A 23,539-nucleotide genomic window follows, 5' to 3' on the forward strand; every position below is an offset into this window, starting at 1 on the left:
ATACATCATTAAGTGAAAAAAGCAGGAATATGAAATAGCAAGTATACTACAATTCTATTTTTGTAATCCCTAAGTGTACATATATATTTGTAGACAAAAAAAGACTGAAAGTATATACACCAAAATGAACAGTGATTATATCTGGGTATTAAAATTATAGGTAATTGTTCTCTTGTTACTCTGTATTTTCTATAAGGGATATATGCAACTCTTAGAGAAAGTTTAAAAGCAAAATAAAAGCTATCAGTAAAATGAGGCTTTAAAAAATCCTATCACAATAGTATCATGCCAAAAGCTAAGCATGTTTCATATTAAAAATTCAATATTTTCAATTTTAGAATTTACCTCTAAGCCATAAATCCTAAGAGATTCTGCCAAAGCACGTGCATCCAGGTCACCAATGAGCGTGTTGCAGTTCAGAGTGATGCGCCTCAAACCAGCCATGCAGTCAAGATCAGGTCTCCTGGAATGAAGACTCTCAGCCCAGGTTTCTTCATGCCTTCTGGTAGTCTGATACTTCAAAGATTTAATGGGATGAAATTAAGATGCTTGAATAAGGAAACAGGGTGTGCCTGAGTATGGCTTATTATGTCAGAGATTTACACACACACACATATCAAGCATATATGCCAGGAGCATCAACCTGAGAAATTCAACAGTCACTTCTGGTTTACGAGTCCAGTGACCCAGACTCTGCTCAGTCAGTGATTAGATTCTAGCCACTGGATTTCCTGTTGCTGAACACTTATGTAAAGTTGGACAACTCAATTACAGTCTATGAATTATTTTCCTTATCTTCTAAGTCAGGGAATTGGTTCTAAAGTCTATCTTTGCTGAGGCCCTATATTTCATCATCCTGTCCTCCAATGGCCTCCAAACACCTGACTGGGCAAACCATAAGAAAACTTTTTAATATGCATCTTATTTATTAACAAATTATATACACAAAGTTCCATACATATAATTTATGTACATGATAAACTACACAGATTTTTTAAAATAATACAAAGGTGAAAATGTTCTAATATTTTCTTTTCCTAACTCCTAAGGCATTATTTTAGTTTACTTATTTTTTATAAAGATTTATTTATTTGTTTGTTTGTTTGTTTGGCTGTGCCGGGTCTTTAGTTGCAGCATGCCAGATCTTTTAGTTGTGGCATGTGGGCTCTTAGTTATGGCAGGCACGTGGGATCTAGTTCCTTGAGCAGGGATCGAACCCAAGCCCCCTACACTGGGAGCACATAGTGTTAACTGCTGGACCGCCAGGGAAGTCTCAAGCATTATTTAAAAAACTATATTTACAAAATGTATCTCACATGCTACCTAAGGTATGCACACAAGCTTTAGAGGCCTGGACTATGCAGAGCCAGTTTGATGTGCCTTGGGAAAATAATGGTTTGACATTTAAGCAAAAGTACTGTCTTGAAGACATTCAATTCTTTATACTCATAAAGTAAATTTTGCTAACAGGGGACACTGACTGTAAATGAAAAAAGTCTTATTACATTCCTGAAAAAGTAAAAGACTCAAAGTGCCTTTGTTCCTCTAAAAGGAAAATCATGAGTGTCATTTTTCTATTAACAATAACTTATTAAAGCTCCAAGCAGAAACAACAGCAATCACTTACACAGTGCTTAGTATGTGCCAGGCGCTATTTATACAAATAAGTGCATTTAAACCTCATAATGAGGCATAGAGGTTAAGTGATTTGCCCATGGCCACTAGCTATGAAATGGGAGAAAGGGAATTTGAACCTAGGCCATTTGGCTTCCGCACCCAAGTTCTTGACTGTTTTCTACCTCAGGGGTCAATGGACTTGCCCTGTATAGGCTCAAAGAATTTTTCAATTTTTAAAATCGAAATTTAAACATTTCCAGATTTGTGGGCTATACAGTTTCTGTTGCAACTACCCTGCCCCACTGGTGTAGGGTGAAAGGAGCCATAACTACCATGGAAACAATGGGTGCGACTATGTTCCAGAAAAACTTCCTTTACAAAGCCAGGCGACGGGCTGGGTCTGGCCCACCAGCCAGAGTTTACCTATCCCTGATCTGCACCATCAAACTATTAAAAAGCCTTCCTGTCAAATTATTAACTAACTTTAGGCCTAAATACAGTCATTATAACCACTGTAAAGTTGTTAAGGCATTATTTTAAAAACTGTATTTACAAATTGCTGATGTACTGACTTTTATTAGTTTAAAAACTACAACAGCTAATAAACACTTGATTCATTTAAGTCTTGAAGACTAGAATGGCATAGTTTCTTCACAGTATTACAATAAATGTTTTCAGTAAAAAAACATACATAAAAGTATTATTAGGTATTATATATTAAATCTCTTATTTCTAAAATTAAGTGGACTATCTTTACTAAATGGTAGAATCCCAAGCTGAAAACTGGTCATATTCTTTCAGCAAAATGAAAGCTGCGCTCACATGTATCAAAAGACAAAAATTAGGGCTTCCCTGGTGGCGCAGTGGTTGAGAGTCCGCCTGCCAATGCAGGGGACATGGGTTCGTGCCCCGGTCCGGGAAGATCCCACATGCCGCGGAGCGGCTAGGACCGTGAGCCATGGCCGCTGAGCCTGCGCATCTGGAGCCTGTGCTCCGCAACGGGAGAGGCCACAACAGTACCACACACACACACACAAAGACAAAAACTAACTGCCCTCTGTATCAATACGTTAATGTGCTTCAATCACATGTTTTCATGAAAGTTGAAACATAAAATCACCTTTAAGACCTAGGCCATGTGATTTGCTCCATGCCATGTCAGAATACACCCCGTGAAGTTTACTTAAGTGTGATAGAATTCTTTATTGACAAGTAACTAAAAGGAAAAAAAAAAACCCCACACACAATAAGATGAAGAGCCTATACATTTGTCAGTCTTGACTTATTTGCTTTTCTTGAGTCAGTTGGAGGTTTATAGCCACATTCTCAAAATCATTAACTACAATCTTCCCAAACAGGTAATTGACGAACAGATGCATTCTAAAACTTGTCAGTAACAAAGTGCTATTCCAGTTTACAGCAACATTTTAATTCTATTTAGATACTAAAACTGAATACACTGAATACTGCAAACTTTATCCCCAACCACTCAGCAAAGTACTACATACCTTTTCAGATATAGGAAAAAAAAGAAAAAAAAGAAAAAGCATACGATTCTTCCTATTTTCATTTCCAAAGATACATCCCAATCTTAATGATCAATCAGCGATTCAAATGTCAACTATAAACCCGGTATTTTATTAGCTGCTCTGCAGTGTACTAGAGCAATAGAAGAGAGAGGACCTCAAACCCTCTGTTCCCTCAAAGTGAAAGGCAGGCTTCCTTACCCCTCCAGACCACTGCTGGACACAGGGAAGACACACTAATCTTTCAGGACCCTAATCAAGAGTCACCTGCTTTGTGATTACTTCCATGACACACCCTCACCAAGACCACGGAGTTTGCGGCTCCTACGGGACGTTACATGTATTTACTATTTTAACACATACCACAGTGCATAATTATGATTGCAGATAGATGTTCTAACAATTGAAAGAGAATGATGACTTTTTTGCTCTTCATCTTGCTATTTCCCTTCCTATTTCTTGAAGAGAAACCATAAAAATATAAACAAACAGAGAAAACAGAAAATATACAAAACATGTGGTTTGTGGCTTAACACAAACTTAAGTAAGATTAATTCTGACAGTATCCAGCATGACAAACTTCCATGGTACAAATGAGAATGGACCAAGGTTTGAGCAGGTACAGGAGACAATCCAGGCCTGAACAACACCAACAAAAGGTAGACAGTCATGGTGTGTCGGAAATCACGAGAACAGTCTGATGGGAAGAGACTTAAACAAGACTGAAACTCACTTTCTAAACCTCCATCTCCAATTGGACAATTCGTAGGACACAGGTGCACCAAAGTGGCCAATTTATTCAATCCCTTTAATATGGAGGAAGAGTTTAAAATTTTACTGGTTTAATTTGCCCCCAAAGCAGCTCTCAACAGTTACGGCCTCTGTTGTCGGAGCTTTGTATGAAATTAAGTCAAAGTGTGGAGCTCCTTTTCCTTTTTTTTTTTTCTCCTTAAAAAAGAAAAGAAACAATTGTTCCGAGTAAAAACAAACATTCCAAACCATGTGTACATTGAAAAGTAAAGAAACTTTATTAACAACTTCATAAAAACTGACTTAAAATTTTAAAAAGAAAAAAACACGTTTCAAAGTCCTTCCGACTGGAGTCGTGTCTCATAGTGTCCTTTCTTTACAGAAATAGTCGTATTATGACACATATGCACGAGGATTAACACCATGACACACTGTACACGGCAGGCCCCGGCGAGCTCACCAGTCATCGTCTGAGTCCAGGTCTCTCGGGAGGATCCACTCCACGGATGAGCCCAGCAGAGTCTGAAGCTCGTTCGTGAACTCCACCAGATCGAAGAGCTCCTTACTTTCCGGATTAAAGGACTCCAGGTCTTTGGGGCAAGAGAATAAGAGACTTGCTGATACTTGCCGGTAGAACTCGGCCTCCGCGATGGTGACAATTTCCACATTTGGGAAATTGCAGCGGAATATGCAGGAGGACATTTGCAGTTTCTTGAGCAGGTATGAGAGCAACAGCCAGTTACGAGGCCTACACCAGAGAAAGGACAGTGGTTTGAGTTTCCGGCAAAATCAGAGGCGCTCCCAACCATGAACTACCCGTCTCCTGGCGGTGAGAGGGCCTGCTGCTTCCACTTTGATTACCGCACCCCCACCCCACTTCTCACTGTCCTTAGAAGATCTACTTCTTTTTCTTTTTTAATTTTATTTATTTATTTATTTTTGGCTGCGTTGGGCCTGTTGCTGTGCACGGGCTTTCTCTAGTTGTGGCTCGCGGGCTCTAGAGAGCAGGCTCAGTAGCTGTGGCGCACGGGCTTAGTTGCTCTGTGGCATGTGGGATCTTCCCGGACCAGGGCTCGAACCTGTGTCCCCTGAACTGGCAGGCGGATTCTTAACCACTGTGCCACCAGGGAAGCCCGGAAGATCTACTTCTAGCGGGGGAACTCTGGACTCATGTGCATGTGTTAAGAGACCACCTAGGGCGGATCAGCCAACTTAGACAAAAGCAGGAGCAGCGCCCCTGAACGAGCCTCGTTGCAGGCCACCCCAGTGCTGCCTTGGCTCTGCCCACAACTCAGGTCACCCCTCTCCAAGTAAGTGCACCCCGTTCTAGTCACTGGGGAAAACCAGTCTGTATGCCAACCCAAGGGAGATGGCAAACACCTCTTTGACCTCTCCTCTCCTCCGGCCCTCACGGAGAGAGCATGAGAAACACTCGAGGTCACCTGGCTTTCCTTTCCTTTCCCACACCTCCAACCCACCCCTCAATGCTGCCGGGAGTGAGGCTTTTTCGAGAAGGGAGGTGGTACAATCCTTCCTGATACCCTGCCACGCTTTATGATCTCTATCCCGAATAGAATGTCACCACAAAGGCAGACACGTTCCCAGCCTCAGAGTCCAAGGAGGATGCTACTCCTTAAGCACCGGGGTCAACACACAGCAGAGCAAGGTCTCCTGATGTGTTCACTACGAAGGGTTGGTCATGGGGCACAGTGGCCCGACTGCGGGGACAAGACTCGATCTAAGCAAATCTGAAGACACGTAAGATCCCAGGTGCCACATACGGCTTTCTCTAATCTTATACGAGAAGAGGGTACACATCAGTATCGTCCCATGGACCTCACGCGCCTTGGAAGGCCCCTATGGTAGCCGTTTGGGGAGGATCCCTTCCCCAAGAGTTTAGTGACTGAAACTGTGCAATTGCAGTCACTGACTCCCGTGTCCTTTGGGCTCTAGGGGTGTGTTCCAATGAGGGCAGTTGGCTGGGGAGCCCTCCCACCCCCCAAACTTTTCTGGAAAAGTTCCACTGCATTATGTGAGGTCGGTGGACACTTGGTGAGGAATTCACTCACCCCCCAACCCATCCACCCTCATCTGCTGAAGGGGATTTCTAACTCCTGCCACCCCACAGAGCAGCTGGGCTGGCTCTCGACCACACGCTGGCCACGCTCACCCCTGAGCGACGGACACCTGGACGTTGTAACACGGCAAAAGGGGGTCTTCGGAAAATTCAAATTCCAATAGGTCACCATAGGCCTCGTTGCTGTCATCCTGGTCCTCCGGTCCTGGGGGATTTGCTAAAACATCGTAACCACTTTCATCATCTGGTTCTAACCGGAGGGGGGGGGGCAAACAAGAGAGAGGTCAGTAAGCTGGAGCAAGATTCCAGCTGTTCTCCAAAAGGACCCTGGAAAAATTCTTTCCCAAGCAAGCCCTGCTCACAGCACCACCCCCACCCCCACCCCCATCCCCACAAGCCCAACTGAAACGAACAAGGCTGCTCACCACACACACAGCTGCCAGAGAACTCCGATGAGCAACCGGGGTTACCGTCGTCAGGAGCCTGCAGGTTAGTTAAACAGTCTGGAGAGAGAGGGGGACAGAGAGAGAGAGAGAGAAACAAGATAACGCCTGCTGGTAAGAGGCAAGTGCTGCTGGAGTTCGGGAACATCTCACGCTGGGGCTGGTGTCACCTCCCGACAAGTCCCACTGCACACGCCTCCAGGTATCTGACTGAAACCTCCCCACGCGTCCACCCGCCTTCCTGAGGGACTGCCCGCCTCACCGCCCCAGCCTGCCAAACAAAAGCTAGCCTGGCTAGCTAAGAGTTTTCCAGCCCCCCACCTTGCAAAACTCAAAGTATGGATCTCTTCTTTGACAGACTAACGTTGGGCCGCTTTTCCCAGTAAAGGGTCACTTAGAGTAAACGGGGGTGGGGGTAGGGGGAACCCAGGTGAAAGGCTGTGAAGTCACCATCTAGATGCTTGAACAAGACCGTGTCTTGACCTCTGCCGTACCTGTTAAGAACTTCTCCAGACGTTCGCTGTGGTTCACTTTCTTGATGGTTCTACCTGAGTACGTAGCCAGGGTAGGATCAGCACCGTAGGAGAGGAGCAAGCGGACAATTTCGAGATGATCATTCTTGACAGCATCGTGGAGAGGCCTAGGAGAGGTGCGGGGGATTACACCTGTGCACGCGACGCTTGCTTCTAAGGACACGGGGCAACATCGAGCGTGTGCGGCCAAGCCTCGTAGGCGCGCTATTTCACCGAGGAGGTGAGCGTACGGTCGCTGAGACAAATTACTCTGTTATTTCAACACATAACCCTTTACGGGACAGGTGAAGGGACCATCTCAGGCCTAATTCTTCAATGCAAATCTCTCTTCATGCATGGCCCAAGGAGGAACTCAGGCCACGTTGAAAACGTTTCCAATGAACTTAAATAGTGACAGACTGTAAGAAGGTAACGTACGGCGGGGTGGGGGGAACAACCCCAGCATCACAGAAGCAGATACGAGAAGCCATTGTTACACCATTACAAACAAAACCCCAAAAGTGCAGTTTGTAGAAGAAACTAGGGGCAAAGTGGAACCTCTCCCGAAACCAACGTGGAGGTGAGTGATCCACCCTCTCGCCCAGCAGCAGTCGACAGGCAGGGCGAGTCCTCAGGAGGGCACAGAGTCCTCCTGCCCGTGTCCGCTGGGGTCGGGAACACTGGCCGCAGCCCCATCCAGAAAGGATGCTCTGTGGACGCCATGAACCACCAAACACCTCACGGTTCTGCTGATTTCATGACCGTCAGGAAAGCCCCGGTGCCCTGCCTCGTGGTGGCGTCCCAGGTACAACCGGGAAGATGCTTGGGCTGACTCAGACCTGGGCCTCTGGCCAGTAAACCGAGGTCAAGGACAGAGTGGGGGCCAGGCCCGGGGATGTGGGTGGACACGGCAGGTCCTATCAAGCCAGGTGCCACTGGACCTGTCTGAACTCCTGCAACTTTCAGCTCACATATATGTTCAAGATTGTGATTCAACAGACGCTGGTGAAGAGTCCAGGGTCTTAAAAGAGAACACCCCTGATTATTCATGCAGGCTCAACGTTTTCAGGGACTTCTGTCCATAAGAGCGTCACAGAGTTTTAAAGTTCTATGTAAATTTGCCAGAAAGATCTGTCCGATTCCATTCTAGAGGACTCCGCCATCAGTGTGCTTACATGGCACTCACTCTCCATCTTTCCTTCTGGGGTTCCCCGCACACCCTGAGAACCACTGCCTATGCCCCAGCAGGGCCAGGCCAAGAGCAAGACCGCCACTGACCCGGTTCCATCCTGGGCACTGCAGTTGACATCGGCGCCATATTCAAGGAGGTGTCGTACGATGCTGAGCCAACCTCTTGCACAAGCCTCGTGCAGGGCACAGTAACCCGCATTGTCGTGGTGGTTCACATCACAAATCTTGTTCTCCAGGCAGTACAAGACCACTTCCTACAGAGAGAGGAGAGGAGAGGAGAGGAAATACCATCAGACCACTATACAGTGAACCTTGTAAGGGTGACCTCCCCATAGCTTGGCGGTGCCCACTTTCAAAGGCATACATCCTTGGGACCAAAAGCCCACCATGGCGCGGGCAGGCGGCAGGCATCCTGGTGGGGGGCGAGAGTGCGTGAGAAGGGCTTGGAGATACAGACAGTGTTGTCTAAGGCTCTGCTGCACCAGTGGCCTGGCCATGGGCAAGTTACCCTTGAACTTCTCCAAGCTTCCACAGGGCTGCTGAGAGGACGCATTCGGATAGCGATGAAAGCCCTCAGCCCAGGGGCCGACGTGACCAGTACAGAGGTGTCACGGCTGCTAACATCTTAGATGACACATTGCCAAGCACAGACCATTCTCACTTGATGGGTCTGTTCAGTCGGTGGCAGTGGACGATAACACAAGTTTAGATAAAAGTATGGATGACCAACACTTAAAGAGAGCTTAAATCAGCCGGAGAACATTCCCCAGCTTAGAGAAGCAGGGACACCCAGGTCAGCTACATCCTCGCGCCCCCTGTTAAGACCCCAAATCAGAACCTGGGCCTCAGATGCTCTTGTCTGTATGTTAAGTAGAGTTAAAGAGAAGCTCTCTCCCTCCATCCTCGAGGAATGACACAAAATGCCTCCAATAACCCCACCCTCTATTTTGCCTCACTCCACCCTCTCGGGGCAGAATCAGTCTAATATTTTCATATTTACTCAAGTTAATGACAGGAACCTGATACACCACAGGCTGCAACCTCCACATTTCAAGAATCAAATAAAACGTTCACCGCCCCCCCCACCCCGGAGATGTTCTGTGTCAACACTGTGCATTAGAATCACTGTTATTAACCTTATTTCTTTGGCTTGTTAAAATATTAATATGAACCACTCCCAGTAATCAGAGGAGGAATTTATTCCATGTTTTATTACCTTAAGAAAGTTTTCAGACACCTCGAAAGCATTTGCCACCAGAAAACACGTTATACTGTTTATACTGGGTAAGTCGTGCCCAGCAGAGAGCTGTCAGGTTCTGAGAGCTGGGAGTAGGCAGAACGTGCATGTGGCCCAGCACATGGTCTGCTGGGTAAGGGGGGATGGGATGGGGTCAGAACAGGCCTCCTTGTGACATCTCTCAGGTAACTCATCTGTTAAACCTAAAACGGGGGTCATTCTAGCCGCCCATAAGTGCGAGATGGGTTCTGTAAAACCTTTTATGCCCTTTGGAGGACACGCCAATCAAAGGTGACCACTCACTTGGGAGCGAACTAGAATGTTCCATTTGCTTACCACGTGAACCCAATGGGGCATGCTGGTAAACCTGGCCATCGGTGCCCTGTTACTTCAGGTCACTGCAGCAGCTCCCTTCCAAAACAAGAGGAGGAAGAGAAAAGGCACGCCCACGAATGCGTTTCTCCGTTTACATCCCAACCTGCCAGAAAGCCCACAATCCTCTGGGCTCCCAGGCCACCTGCCCCGAGCCCTGGTATCCAGGACACCGCATGAAGCTGCCGCTCTTTTAGCAGGCCCTCACTAGCCAGACTTGAGTGGACGGCTGCAAGCTAATGAGTTGTGTGCCCCAGCCAGGGAGAGGCCCTGTCACGTGGCTCTGGGATCAGCTCTGAACGCCACCAACTGCTGTGCACAGATCAATTTACTCAACCCAGGGTTTATGTGCTGTGACAATCATGGCCTTCGCCTGGAAACCTTCATCACTACGAGGGCAGATTCAAGGGTACCTAGAAATGAAAGGCCGTCCGAGCCGATGGGTAAGTCAACTCTCTTCTCCTGGGAGATGGCAGCAAAGGCAGCAGTGGCCCCACGGCCAGGTCAGACCTTTGGCCACGGGCTGTCCTAACTCAACCACGTTGATCCCACTATTTACACGGTGCTTCTCATTTCCCCAGATGAGGACGTCTTCTGTCACCCACAGGAACCCAGGAGAGAGCAGGAAAGGAAGGTAGTACTATCCTCATTCAACACTTGGAAACTGAGGCCCAGAGATATTAAACCCCAAGTTCAATTAACATGAAGTACTAGACCTGTAACTCAGGTCTGTGGTACCTGGTCAGCTGGGAAGATTCAAAAGGCCCAAGAGGGCCCCAGTTAGAGGGATGCAATCCCGCTGTGACGAGCATCCCACAGGCCTTCTCCGTTGGGGGTCAAGTGGGCTGACTACACTCTCCTAGCTACGAGGGTGACGGCCTCTAAATGGATGGCAACCGTCGCCACCAACACTTTCTCTAACTGAAAGGCGAAGAGGCGGGGCGAGTCTGTCGTCGCAACACATTCCTTGCTTTATTTTCTCCGCTAGAAATAAACGGGAGTGTCTGAAGGGCAGCCCAGCCATTCCCAAGCAAAGTCAAGCTGCTTTTGTCGGACAGCTCTCTGTTCAGCGGCTATAAGCCGAATGCCATTACCCGCAAAATGTAACCATAAAGGCCATAAGCCCGACGTTGTTAGTTAATTAAATGCCTCATTAACTTTTTAAAAAACATGACTTATTCAATTCATAGAAAATTTAACCATCACCGCTAAAGGCGCAAGCATGTGGTTGCACACTGGCGTTTTAGTCTAAGAAATAGAAGCCCTTTTCCCAGGAGGGAAAGGTTTGAGGTCTTTGGCCACGCAAGGGATCTGTTTAATGCGGACCTGAAGCCAGAGTGTTTCTAAACTTCCAGAACCAGATTATCATGACATAAAGCTCAGACAGCCTTTATACTGCACATGGTATCTTTGGCTAAGCAGAAGAAAATAACCAAGAATGCTGAAGACAAAACTTCAGGAAAACCCTCCCAAACCACACCCTTATCTGGTTAAGCAAACTGTCCTTCCGTTTTAAAAGGTTTAAGCTGCCACGTCTCCCAACTGGGCCATCATCCCAACATTTAAAATTCTGCCCAGAGAAATCCCAGAAAGTTGGGTTCAACGTTGAAAGCGTTCATCTACTTGTCACAATGTTCAGCATCAACACTGGTGATCTGTGTAATCTACATATTGAAATTTACATTTGAAGAAAAAAACAAATCCCACCGTAAACATTCCCAAGGCTTCCTGTGCAATCAAAGGCCAGGTAGCCTAAAACAGTATGGATCAAGTGCCCCTTGGTCCAGGCCTCAGAGCCACCAAACCAAAATGGAAACTGTCTTAGAGGACCAACGAGGGTCTTTTGTCGTCTCTGGTCCCAAAGGGAGGCTGCTGGAAATGATGCCGAGTTCACAGGTGGGGCTCGCAGCCCCGCCCTCCACGGCGGGTGCAGCAGCACCCCGCCCCCCCATCTCCAGCACTTGCTGGAAGCGGGAGTCTACTTTCTCAACCCTAACCCAAAAGTTGGGGTTAGGGGGCTCCCCCCCACCTCCAGCGTTTGCTGGAAGCAAGGAGACGATCTTCTCAACCACGGGGGGTCCAGCTCAGCACCATGTGCAACATCTGCTCCGTCCTCCTAGGCGCCCGCTCTCAGCTCTTGGGAAGCCAACTGGGTGCTCCTTGGACTTCACCTGCAAGTAACTGCGCCAACTACCAGAAAGTGCTCTCTAGCTAATGGAGAGGTCTCCAAGAGATGTGGAGATATAAACAACAGCACATTCAACCCACAGCAACAACAAAAAACACCCCCAAACTAAGCAGAGCCCTGGTGCTTCCAACTTCCCACCCCCAGTCATGCCTTAGGGCCAAGGCAGGCACACTTCCAAGGGCTCACGGCGCTATGGACCGGGGTGGGGGGACACGACGGGAGACGGGGGACGGGGGCACAGAGCTGGCTGAGGGTGTGGGCGCCAGGGCTGCGGGCCAGCCTGGGTCCTGCCACCCCAGTGCTCAGCCACACCTCCACGCTCAGCCTGCTGAACCGCCTTTTACTGTCACCATTCAACTCCCAGAGGGCTGACGCCAGCACAGAAAAATGCCTTTGCCCTGTGGGCTATTACATCCCAATTGCTCCTGACAAGTATGGTGGGGGAACTGCACAGGGCAGAGACAGTCATCTGCCTCACAGAGGTTTTGAACTGTAAAAAGGGCAATTCCAGTGTGAGCCCGTCTTGCTGAGGAGCGTGGTGGGCTGTGGGGCACTGCTGGGTTGCTACCTGTACGGGGATCAGCCAACCCCTCTGAGGCTCCGTTTCCTCATCCGAGAGTGGGCTAGAACTCGTTACTCCCAGTGAAGATGTTAAAAGGGTGAAAGGAGTTACTACAGGTCACACGGGCTTAGGCAGACGTCAGCTCTCTTTCCATGTTGCTCCAGCAATAGAGGCCATCACTGGCATCAGCGTGCTGGGTTGGGATACAGCAGTGTGGACAGGAGTTTTGTGCAAGGCTCAACCCCTGCTCCCCGCCCATCAGCCCTCGGCTCCCGTGCCCTCTCAGAAAGAGACTGCTCACGTCTGCCCCACTCCCACCCCTACTCTGCACAGACACTTCCCACCCGCTACCCCACAGGGGCATCACTCTGCCCCAAACAGCACAAGTTATTAGAGCTAATAACTACTCTCCTTCTTGCTATTCAGAACCCAAAGGGCTCATTAAAATTCCCCTGGTCGCCAAGCCCTGGGTTAGGTCAGATTTTATATCAGAGATAAGTGAGCCGGACTGGCCGAAGCAGCCTACCTGCCTGAACGGGAACGGAACGTCAGAGAGGCCTGCCTTTCTTTTCACACCACGACTGAACAAGCCACCAAAGAGCCCAGTGTGAGCGGGACCAACGCAAACACCCTGCTGGAACACCCAGCCCAGCCCGCCACGTGGAGGGGGCTGGGCTCTGAGACCCGCCCCCCCATCCCCAGCCAGTGTGTCCCCCACCCAAGGAGCAGCAGCCGGCGGATCCTGATCCGGGGCACCCACAAGCATGCTCACCTCGTAGCCAAGCCGGGAGGCCTGCTGTAGGAGGGTTTCGCCCGCGTTCTTATTGACAGTAAGTCTCTGCGCTTCCGGGGGCATCGGGCAGGACTGGGTGGTCTCTGGAGGGGAGCTTGAGCACGTCAGCTGCGAGGCCTGGGAAGCTGGTAACAATTGCTGCAAATGGTCCAAGGGCTTCTGGTCCTGCTTGGCCGGCGAAAGATCATAGTCGGAACTGGGCTCAGGCTGCTTTCAAAATCTCTGGACGGTCACCTATCACGAAACCAGGCAGTGCACACATTTCAGGCTGTCCTTCCACCGCCCGCCTGGTTCGCCTCCTCCCTGAGTTACAAACCTGAGTGGAGGAAAGCACTTTTCCTCCTCTCTGTCTGGGGGAGGCGGGGCGGGGGGCAGGCGGTGCATTTTTACTAGCTGGAAACCTCACCACCACCCAGGAGACAGGTCCCCTAGGAAGGGGCAGTGACACTCTGGGGGGAGGGGTTCAGGAAAAGGAAAGCTTTGTCCCCAGAAGCAGAGAAGTAGGCAGGCGGGATGTGCCTGCACAGGCCCGGGGGGCGGGAGAGAGCCAGGGGCAAGAGGTACCTTGCCATCCGCATTGTCCACGTAGGACTCCCCTGGCAGCGGCAAGCCCCGCCTGGGCTCCTGAGGGATCAAATGCTTGGTTTTGCACGGTCGCTTCCCGGATGGTTTCTCGCTGTTGTCGGTGTTTTTCTGCGGTGGGGGCGAAGGCTGCCAATCCATTTCTTCGTCCACGCACAGCACATCTGTCAGGGGGAGAAGAAGCGGGCGTCACACAGTTGTAGCCGGTGAGGAAAGAAAAGCCCATTGTTAGCACGGATCGTTGGAGCAGCTTCAGTTTTTAAAGATATACCGATTATGTTTTCAAAGCACTAATATTTTAATTATCCCATATTCAACCGGCAAATAGGCTAAGCCACGACACGCCAAATGGCAAGTCGCTTCAAAGGGCCGCAATAGCGGGCAGAAGCCAGGCCTTCGTGCGCTCCCGTCCCCACCCGTGGGGGGCCTGGGGGCTCGGGACAGGGCGACTGGGGACAGCCTGAGGCTGGAATGAGGGCACTGACAAGCGCCCGGGCTCACCCAAGACTTCCCTTCCTGCCCAGCCGCGGGCTGGGTGATGAGGAGCAGCCCAGGAAGTCGCGCTCCCGCCTCACTGTCCATTCCATAAGGAAGTGCGCAGGCTGAAAGGACCCCATGAAGAAAACTCCCCGCTCGCCACACGCTACTCTTGTCAACTTGGATGGCGCTCAGGCCCCCTCCAGGGCCGTTTCCCACAGAGGGCGGGTGATCCACCCTCCAGGAGCGCCCCCCGCCCCGCGCGTACCCTGTTCACTGTCACTGCATTTAAGGGACTCCTCCAACCAGCTTCTGTTGCTTTTGGCCTCTGCCCTTTTCCTGCCAGGTTTCTCTTCGGAGATGCTATTGCCCTGGGGGGTGACCGCAGGCTGAACCGCCTGGGCCACCTCTTTCCTGCCCTGCCGGCCAGGTTTGCTCTCTGCTCCCGCCGGTCTCTAAGGTGCAGCGAGCGGCGCTGCTTTCTGGGATGGAGCCCTGTTAATTCAATGCACACCTCAGGGTGGTCAGCTCACTATAATGTGGCTCTTCTAAGTGGTTAGAGGAACTGTTTGTCATTTCCCTCTCAGGCCAGTCCGCTAATGGAGAAACAACTACAAATTAATGAAGAAGCCCCACGGGACGGGCCTGGGGGGAAACAAACTGTCTTACACATCACTAACAGGGGTGGGGGAGGGGAGAGGTGTGGCCACTGTGTTGGCTGGAACTTGTCACCAAGTCTCGGGAGGGGGCCTATTTGCCTTTGGCCACCTTTGGGCTCCAGCCCCGGCACCTGGCTTTGGGGGGGTGGGGGGGTGTGAGTGGCTCCCCCCAGGGCTCCAGGGTGGGACTGGAACTTTCCACTGCTCCGCCCCAGGACTTCCGTAGGGTGCCCTGCAGGCCCGAAGCGAAACCGAGCTCACCTTTGGAGACCCGTCTCCGCTTGGCTTTCAGCAGAGAGTCCTCCGGGAGCACATTGGTCTCAGTGTGGTTCCTAACGCCAGAGACCTTGCGCTTTCTGTTCAGGTGGAGGGTGGGGCTGCGTGATGTGTCTGGGGCCGCCTGGTCGGCGGGGGACTCTCTGGGGGGCTCCGTGTCCATGTCCTCAGGAAGATCACTGTCTTCTGGGGCTTTGAAGGGGTCAGGTTTGCTTCCATCATAACACTCCCCTAGGGGAGGGGAGACAACCCGGAAAGGAGGGAACAAAGGTCACCAGGAGCAGGCAGGACCCCCATGCCCAAGGCAATCTGCTACCAACAGACCACCCCCCCCCTTTGGAGACCAGGGGCCTCACACGCTGGAAGCACTAAACCCTCAGAAAGACGTCCCAAAGGAAGGACAGCTGAACACAACCAGCAAAGAAAGCAGAAAAGGAGGCGTGTAGCCCACTCACAATCCATCCTTCAAGGGTCAAGGTGAGGCATCTACGCCAGCCCTCTGTAGGCATGTGAGATAACTCCCTGACTGCTTAACTCTCCAAGGTGGCTTACTCTTAAAGGGGGGTGAGTGACCTCACAGTAAGATCCAACCAATCAGGGCAGAGCTACACATTACTATGGAAACAGCTGCTAGTAAACAAAAAAGGCTGATGTCATCAAGAGACCAAATAGCCCCCAACTGCCATCTACACAGACATAGCACCAATGTTCACTTGGGTCAGCAGCGGCGAGGGGGAAGCAAAAGGGTAGGGAAGGAACGGTGGGAGGCTGGGAAGCTGGGGAGACCAAGGGAAGAGGAGCCTGGCAAAGGGAAAGGAAAGGCTTCCCGGTGCACACACAAGGGTCAAGGGCAATTTCAAAGAACTCAACCAGATTGCTACAAGTCCGTCTGTCCTCTTTCCACACCCGTGGGGGGAAGAGCATTTCACTGCCATCGAGGCGCTGCTCCTATTTCCTGTCTAGGAGGAAGGCCCTCAGTGACACCAGTCACCCACCTGGCACGGTCTCCAGGCCTTCCTTCCCAGGCAACAAGCATCTAAGGACATTTCAAAGACAAGACTCCAACCCCCTTCATGGGGGGTTGTGGGGGGGGGCGGCAGGCAGGGCTGAACGGCTCACACCCCAGCTCCGCCTGTGTTGCTCCTGCCCCCTGTGCTCAATCTAGCATCCACTTGGGGCTTTTCCTCCAGTCACCCCAGCCTAACATCACTCCTCACTTTTGCTCTAGCCATAGAAACAGTTCAACTGCTTTGCCAGTCACATTGTTTCTAACACACAAATAATTCCATAACGATCACTGTGCTGTTAAAGAGTTCCCCGACGGTGACCCTGTGTCCATCACCGGCCGGGGGTGGGGGTGGGTGTATGAGTTTGGTATTTCGTTAACACCTGAGCTAAGCTCCCACAGCCCGTTTTTCTAGATGAAATCATGGACACACCCCTCACATGCTGCTTGCATTCCTCCTCCTCTCCCTAGACCCCTTCAAGTATCACTCCCACTTCTGCCCAGCCGGCTGGTCCCCTGATCAGCCTCTCTTGGGGCCATTCCCAGCATTTAATGGCAGTCAGTTGTGGGGATGAACCTCACCCTGGCCTGGGCTACCCTGACCTGTGTTCTCAATGGTGGAACACACTTAGCTTTTCTCCAAGGGTATCCCAAGGTGGGACAGGTCCCCATCTACTCTTGCCGGAATGGTGGAATCACCCCAACCGCGAGGGTCTCCTGTCATGGCAGCAGGAGAAACCCCAAACTCCTGGCCTGTGCTTACGGGTGATGCAGCCCAGGCTGCCGCAGGCCCGGTGAAGACGGCGTGCTGCAACTCTCACTCCGGCTGCTCTGTGACCCTCTTAAACACTCGGGAAGGAATGGCGCCGCTTTTCAACTCGGTCCCCTTCACTTGTAAGGTGGGAATGTTACTGCTAGCCTCCCTCCAGGGGTGGGCTTCATCATCACGGGCCGGGCTCAGCACAGAGAAAGGCTGGAAAATCCCTTTAACCAAAAGATGCCAAGACTTTCAGACCAGCCTGAACCTCAGGCCTGAAATGTAGGAAATTTTAAGAGGTGAGCCTTGCTGGTTACACCACCGGACTTCTCTGGTCTAATCAGCCTTCCCTAAAAGCTCCGTGGGAGGGGATCCACGGAGGAATGGAAGGGCTACCTTAAGAACCCCCATGTCCAATTTGAAAGTTTCTTCTTCCAAACTAGGTCCATCCACCCTTCCCCCAACCCTGGAGCCTTTTAGGGCAAAGATCTCAATTCCCCTCAGCTAAGGCCCCCCAAGACCTTACGCTCGTGTGACCTTACCCAGGCCAGTAATAACCCTGAAGGACACCCACCCCGACTGCCCAAGAGCCCCATGGCCACCAGCTATGGGGTAGAGGCTCCGTGTCACCTGGAGCTTCTCCAAGACTGTTCTAACCACGACCCACAGGAGGACTACCCTCGAGGGCAAAGGAGATGGGGAGAGAAATAGATACACGGGGATCCTAACCATCAGGCTTTGCCATCATCGCTACTTTTGGCCCTTCTAAAAGTGGGAAGCCATGTGCCCTTGGTCACCCAGTCTAAGCAAGATGTGAACGTGGTCCCTGCAGCATGGTCCTGTGACTCACAGCACACATATCCCAAATGCATTATGGTTGTACCATGGCATCACCTCACAGAAGCATCACCACAGCAACATTCACAAGTCACTGTGGCAGCAAAGCACCCTCACCACGGTTGAGCCATGCCCAGTGAGGCCTAAACAAGGTGAGAGGGTTCTGAGTCGCTGGAAGGCTCCCCAGGATTAAAATCCCCTTCTCTCTAGCTTAACTATAGCACCTCCAGTCAGGGCTAACCTTGTTCAAAGTTACACCCGCTACAGAAGGAGTGCAGGGGATCTCTGTTCCAAAGTAGTTGACAAACGTGCAGGTGCTCAGCTGGAACAGAAGTTCCCTGAGCCAAGAAGTCTCATGAAGCCCCTCGACGGAGGCTTCCTCCAGCTCCTGGCCAGGCACTGCCACTGAGCAGGTCCTAGGCCTGTCCCAGCCAAGTGGTTGGCAAGGGAGATGCTTACTCCAAGTTTGAGAAGGAAGGGACCAATGCCTCCTGGCCCCGCCCCGTCTTCAAATGCCACTGAGGGTTCCTAGTGATGAACTTCCAAGTCTGAGGAACTTCCAAACTCATTTGGTGAACTTCCAAAATAAAAATGTCACTCAGCCACCCATGTGATCATAAAGAATAAATGAGTATCTCGGCCCCTGTGTTTTCAAGTTAATTCCTTTTTTAAACAAGCCCCTAGCAACAAGATGCACCCGCACCAGGACAACCAGGGCCACGCAAACAGCACCCACCACCTTGGAAGCTCCTGGTCCCTCCATGGGTAGGGGCTGCCTCACAAGGGGGAAGGCATCTCGAAGGCGTCCTGGACCCTCTTTGTGACCCCTGCCCACCCCAAATCCCCGCCCCAGCTCCCATGTGCTCACAGCTCGGCTCTCGGCCACACCGACACCCATGCGCAGGACCTGAGCCCATATCAGCTCAAGACATGATGGCCCAACAACAAGAAGGCCCATTCATTTCCAGCTGAATGGAATGAACACCTGCTGTGCCTTGGACGTGGAGGCCGCAATAAGAACAGTGGCCCCTTCAGGTGACCTTTCCTGACCAGCTATTTACAAACCCCACGTCTCTACAAGACAGAGGGTGGGTGGGGAACCCACCTCCGTTGCCCCAACCTTTCAAACGGAGCCCCTCACCTTCCCCAACCCTTCTCCTGCTCTCCCATGGTGGCGATTCATGGCTCACTGGGCCATGTCCCGGGTGCTCCAGGAATACACCTGTAGGTCGGTCTGAGATTGGAGGCAGGCGGTGGGGGGAGGGGGCTTTCGGAATCGTCTGGGGCTCAGGCCCTGCTCCCCATCAGCCACAGCAAGTTCTCGTCTCCACGCTCAGCAGGAAAGACTAGGAAGGACGCACACAAACGTCTCTCGGAAGAAGGGCGGGTAAGGCCACTGAGACGTGAAGGGCAGCGGCCACCCTGGGTTTGGCCACATTGCTGGAGAAAAGGGCGAGAAGACGCGAGGCCGGTTAACTGCCCGCTCCCTTCCTCCAGCCTCCCTCACCGTCCACCCAGAGCAGGCAGGTGCCCTCCTCAGAAAAGCGCATCCCCGTGAACTTGGCCTTGCCCACTTTTATCACATCTCTCTGAGAAACCTCCCCAGGAGCTGAGTCATGAGGCCACTCAGGAGGGTAAGGGCTGCGTGTCAGCTGTGAGCACAGGCAAGGAGGGAGGCCTTCTTGCTGCTTCACTCCAGGGTGGCCTGGACCCTCCGTTCTTCATTCCAGTCCCGAGGGGGAGGAGCTCGGAATCGGCTACTCCAGGCACATCAAGAGCCCCATCCCTCGGGTAAGGCCGCCACTGACTAGCCACAGAAATCCCCGTCTACGGGAGCCACGTAGGACAAACCGGTCCCGGTGTGGCTTACCCAGAACCCTGGCCACAGGCCTTTGTCTGACCCCAAAGAGGAGCTGGGGGAGGGCAGTGCTCCAAGCAGCAGAGAGAAGCACACGCTGTTGCTGACCACAATTTTCCCGAACTGCATCAGGCACCCACGACCTAAGCGTGCGGGTGAACGCCGACCCTACGACTGGGTCCAAGGGCCTGGACCTCCCAAACGTGCCCACCACCCCCGACTGTCCCGTCTCAGGAGGATGTCACGCCCACTCTGTCCTCGACGTTCACCTAGGTGCCCTCACTCACCATCACCGGTGAGGTTTCTGGGGTCCGGAGCACGCTGCAGGCCACAAGCACGCACACTGAAGAAAGCGGGAGAAAGACCTCCACTTGCTGCCAACACATCTCATTAGCCCAGGAAGTCTCGAGGGCAAAGCCCGAAGTCAACCCCAGTGGGGGAGCAGCTGATGGGACCGCAGAGTGTGACTCGAGGCAAACACTAGCTTTCTCTCCAATTTTGCCTCCAAAACATAATACACCCCGTCTGGTAGGAAGAACGCCCTCGTCTATCCCACGCCCTTGGAGCGTGCCGTCAACTCCTAATGACTGCAAACAAGCCTGCCACAGAGAATAATTATGCTCATCTTTCTGGTGCCTTCGTCAGCCCTCATCCCATTTTAACGAAACCTCTGCCTTTGGAGGGAGAATCCGAGTACTCTCCACTCCCTCCCATAGGAGACCGTCACTCTGGAGGGTCTGGCTCTGGCTGCAAGTGTCATTCCACTGCTACCAAAAACCCGGATCCGTACCTGCTACAAAACAGAACACGTACCTGCGACGCTGGAGGTCTTGCACTGCCATTCCTCTGCTCTGCTGTATCAGACTATTACTAACTACAGGACGAGCATTTCTCCGGAAAAAGGAGATGCGTGCCAGGAAACAACATTTCATAGGTGCTTCACTCCTGGATGCCGCAACGCTCAAAAGGACACCCAGCCTTGCAATCCACAGCTGGGAAGGGTGGCCAGAGCAGCCCGTTCTCCGAACAGCCAGCACCCCGACGCTGGGCCGTCGCAAGCGTATTGTTTCCTCTCACCTCCCTCGGCACTGGGAGCGGAACCGCCCCGTTCCCACCGACGTGGTACCACACGCGAGCCGCCTGGGTTCACTTACATCTCTCACTGTCGTTCTGGTCGGCAATGGCCTCCTCCAGGGCGACCGACTTTGGCTTTTTGTCCTGACTTCCTTTCAGCCTTTCCCAGTCAGCGGGGCTGAATTTGCGCACCTCGGAGTCTTTGGTCGTGGGGTGGCCACCTTCTCGCTCTTTCATCTCCAACTCTGAGAAGCGCATCACTGCACGCTAGAAAGAGAACGGAGATGGAGATGGAAAAAAGACACACCTTACCACCAAAGCTATTTCACTGCCCTTACCTTAAAGGAAAGTATCTTCAAAGAAAAGTTTGCCCAAAACCAACCACAATTTATGATACAACTAAGATATGTTAAAATTGAACGATAAAAATGTAAGAGTGTCTATGTGTAACTAGTCACACACTCTTTATTCGTAAAGCCATATGTATGTAGAGATATATGTGGTGTGTATGTATAGCCATACATACACTGTGGCATAGAGACAGACATTCTCTTTCGAAGGTAAATAAAACAAAACAAAAACACAACGCAAAGAAAGCAAAACAAAAACACAACAGAAAAGAAAACAAATGCACAATGAATAAAGACGACCATGGCCCACAAACTTCCCTTTGTATATTTGGAAATGAAATTTAACTCAAAAGGTTTATGTAAGATTCTAGTAATAAAAATTTGAAGAACTGACCTCACAGTAAGCAGCAGGTAGATATAAAATACTGTCCTCTTAATCCATCCATCTATGTAATTAAAATGGGCACTCAATGGATCATTTAGATAACTTCATCCATTTTTATAAGCATAAACCAATTTTTTTCTTAACATTGCAAAACAACTTGGCTTTGTCTTTTAATTAAAAGTAAAACATCTTAAGGAAATTCCTATACAACATCTATCATTCACTAGCAAGTTAAATACATCCTCTATCCCTTTAAGCAAGGTTTGTTTTTTGGGGTTTTTTTGTTTGTTTGTTTGTTTGGTGGAAAAAAAAATTGCACGAATCTCAGAGACATGCGGCCGCTACACACCTCCACCAAGTATCACGTAAGGCATTCTAAGCAGCGCTTTTAGGTATATTTGTTAACGTACAGTAACGGCAGAGAAATCAAAGCGATTGATAGGTCAATGTCATGCAGTCTTTTAGACATCCTTCGCAATAATTAAAACTTCCGTTATCGGCATTCGAGTGGAGTTCGCTTAAAATCTACAGAATAACTTAAAGTATCCACTTACGTCCCCTTACTGGACACATTTCAAACATTTAAATTATCCTAAGCTTCATTAACCAAATCAGCCCAGTGTCCTGCCCTATCATACCCCCGGCCCCCTCCTCTTCACACATTAAAAAAACCTGACAACTGGTCAGGCTCCTGAAATTCGGGTGGGGGGGGCTCACCTGCAATGCCCGCTGCTCCTGGCTGAGCTGACTGGAGTCTGTGTACAGTCCGGTAGCGACACACTTGAACCGGTCGCCCACGTAACCAGCGGAGTTTGCGATTCTCTTTGCCAGCTTAGATGGCTTCGGTTTCAGAACTTTGCCATCGGTTGATCCTGCCTCATCAGCTCCGTCTTTGGTGTAGGTGGGGGTGACGTCCACACTCGGTGGGGCACTGCCCAGGCAAAATGATTGGGGATCCTCTTGGGTTTTCCCGAAAGTGACCGCAGAGCCGTCGCTCCCCAGGGTCGGCTCCAGGAATGGAGTCGAGACCGGCGTCGCCAGGTTCTCCTTGTTGGTTACCACTGGAACATTCTCCTTGCTTAAGCCGGAAACTGGCTGGCCCGGAGCCTGTTTGAAAGTATAGGCTTCGTGGAAGTCACTGATGCGCCCCAACTCCTCTCTCAGGGCAATGAAATCCCGGTGTGGCCACATTTTACTTTTTTATTTTTAATATATGTTCACATGTTTCCATAAAGGATCCAAGGTGGCCCATAATGTAAGGACACACAATATTAGCTTTAAAAAAACATGAAAAAAAAAAAAGGGAAATCATGATCCTGGAAATGGGTTGCATCCTTTTAAGGGGTGAGAATAACAGAATGAGTGAGCCAAAGATTTGGGAAAGGATCTCACATTTCCAAATGTCCAAATCTTAACATTGCACCAAGTGGGAATGTAGCCGTGGCAATATTAACCTGAGAGAGCTCTATGATGGTTGTCTTTACTCATCACTTGGTTGCAAGGTTATACATGACAGGGTAAGTGAAGGAGGGCAAGTAGACAGGTAAGAGTCACGTCCTGATTCTCAACAGAAGGGGCATCACCTCGGGAAGGGACTCCGGAATCCTACAGGAATCCTCTTGATACACTGAATCCTCTAGGTGGCCAAAGGATCTCATGGGACCCTACCAGCCAGATGGAACTTAGAAAAGTAGCGAAAAGCTACTCAACTGAATGCAAGTCATATGACTAGGAGCAGGTCAGTGACAAGTTCAAGTGCAGATGCTGTGGAAGAGCAGTTCCCCTTGTGCTCGAGCCTCCTCAGAATGTGCAGTGGGAGGTGCAGTACCTGCTGTGTCTCACAGTGACCCTCCAGCCTCTAAACTCATCTCTCCTGGGAAGCTGAATTCAAAAAGTCAATTTAAAAAAGAGATAGGGCTTCCCTGGTGGCGCAGTGGTTCAGAGTCCGCCTGCCGATGCAGGGGACACGGGTTCGTGTCCTGGTCCGGGAAGATCCCACATGCCGCGGAG

At 50.7% G+C, this 23,539-nt stretch overlaps 2 protein-coding genes across 2 annotated transcripts; both read right to left on the minus strand.

Moving 5' to 3' along the window:
- Positions 1-3,905: 3,905 nt before the first annotated feature.
- Positions 3,906-13,479, minus strand: LOC309797393 (BCL-6 corepressor-like). The gene is made up of 7 exons (XM_082645955.1): positions 13,248-13,479; positions 8,204-8,370; positions 6,908-7,053; positions 6,396-6,473; positions 6,064-6,220; positions 4,354-4,641; positions 3,906-4,091 (listed from the first exon to the last, which is right to left on the minus strand). The coding sequence occupies exons 1-7, from the start codon at positions 13,329-13,331 to the stop codon at positions 4,049-4,051; spliced, it is 963 nt and encodes a 320-aa protein (XP_082502081.1). The 5' UTR covers positions 13,332-13,479; the 3' UTR covers positions 3,906-4,048.
- LOC309797391 (BCL-6 corepressor-like) lies at positions 13,364-23,101 on the minus strand. Its single transcript, XM_082645954.1, has 5 exons — positions 22,247-23,101; positions 20,875-21,061; positions 15,248-15,493; positions 13,833-14,014; positions 13,364-13,502 (listed from the first exon to the last, which is right to left on the minus strand). The coding sequence occupies exons 1-5, from the start codon at positions 22,718-22,720 to the stop codon at positions 13,482-13,484; spliced, it is 1,110 nt and encodes a 369-aa protein (XP_082502080.1). The 5' UTR covers positions 22,721-23,101; the 3' UTR covers positions 13,364-13,481.
- Positions 23,102-23,539: the final 438 nt, after the last annotated feature.

The sequence above is a fragment of the Mesoplodon mirus genome, assembly GCF_964341445.2.
Source record: "Mesoplodon mirus genome assembly, contig: HAP1_SCAFFOLD_477, whole genome shotgun sequence".
Classification (NCBI taxonomy): domain Eukaryota; kingdom Metazoa; phylum Chordata; class Mammalia; order Artiodactyla; family Ziphiidae; genus Mesoplodon; species Mesoplodon mirus.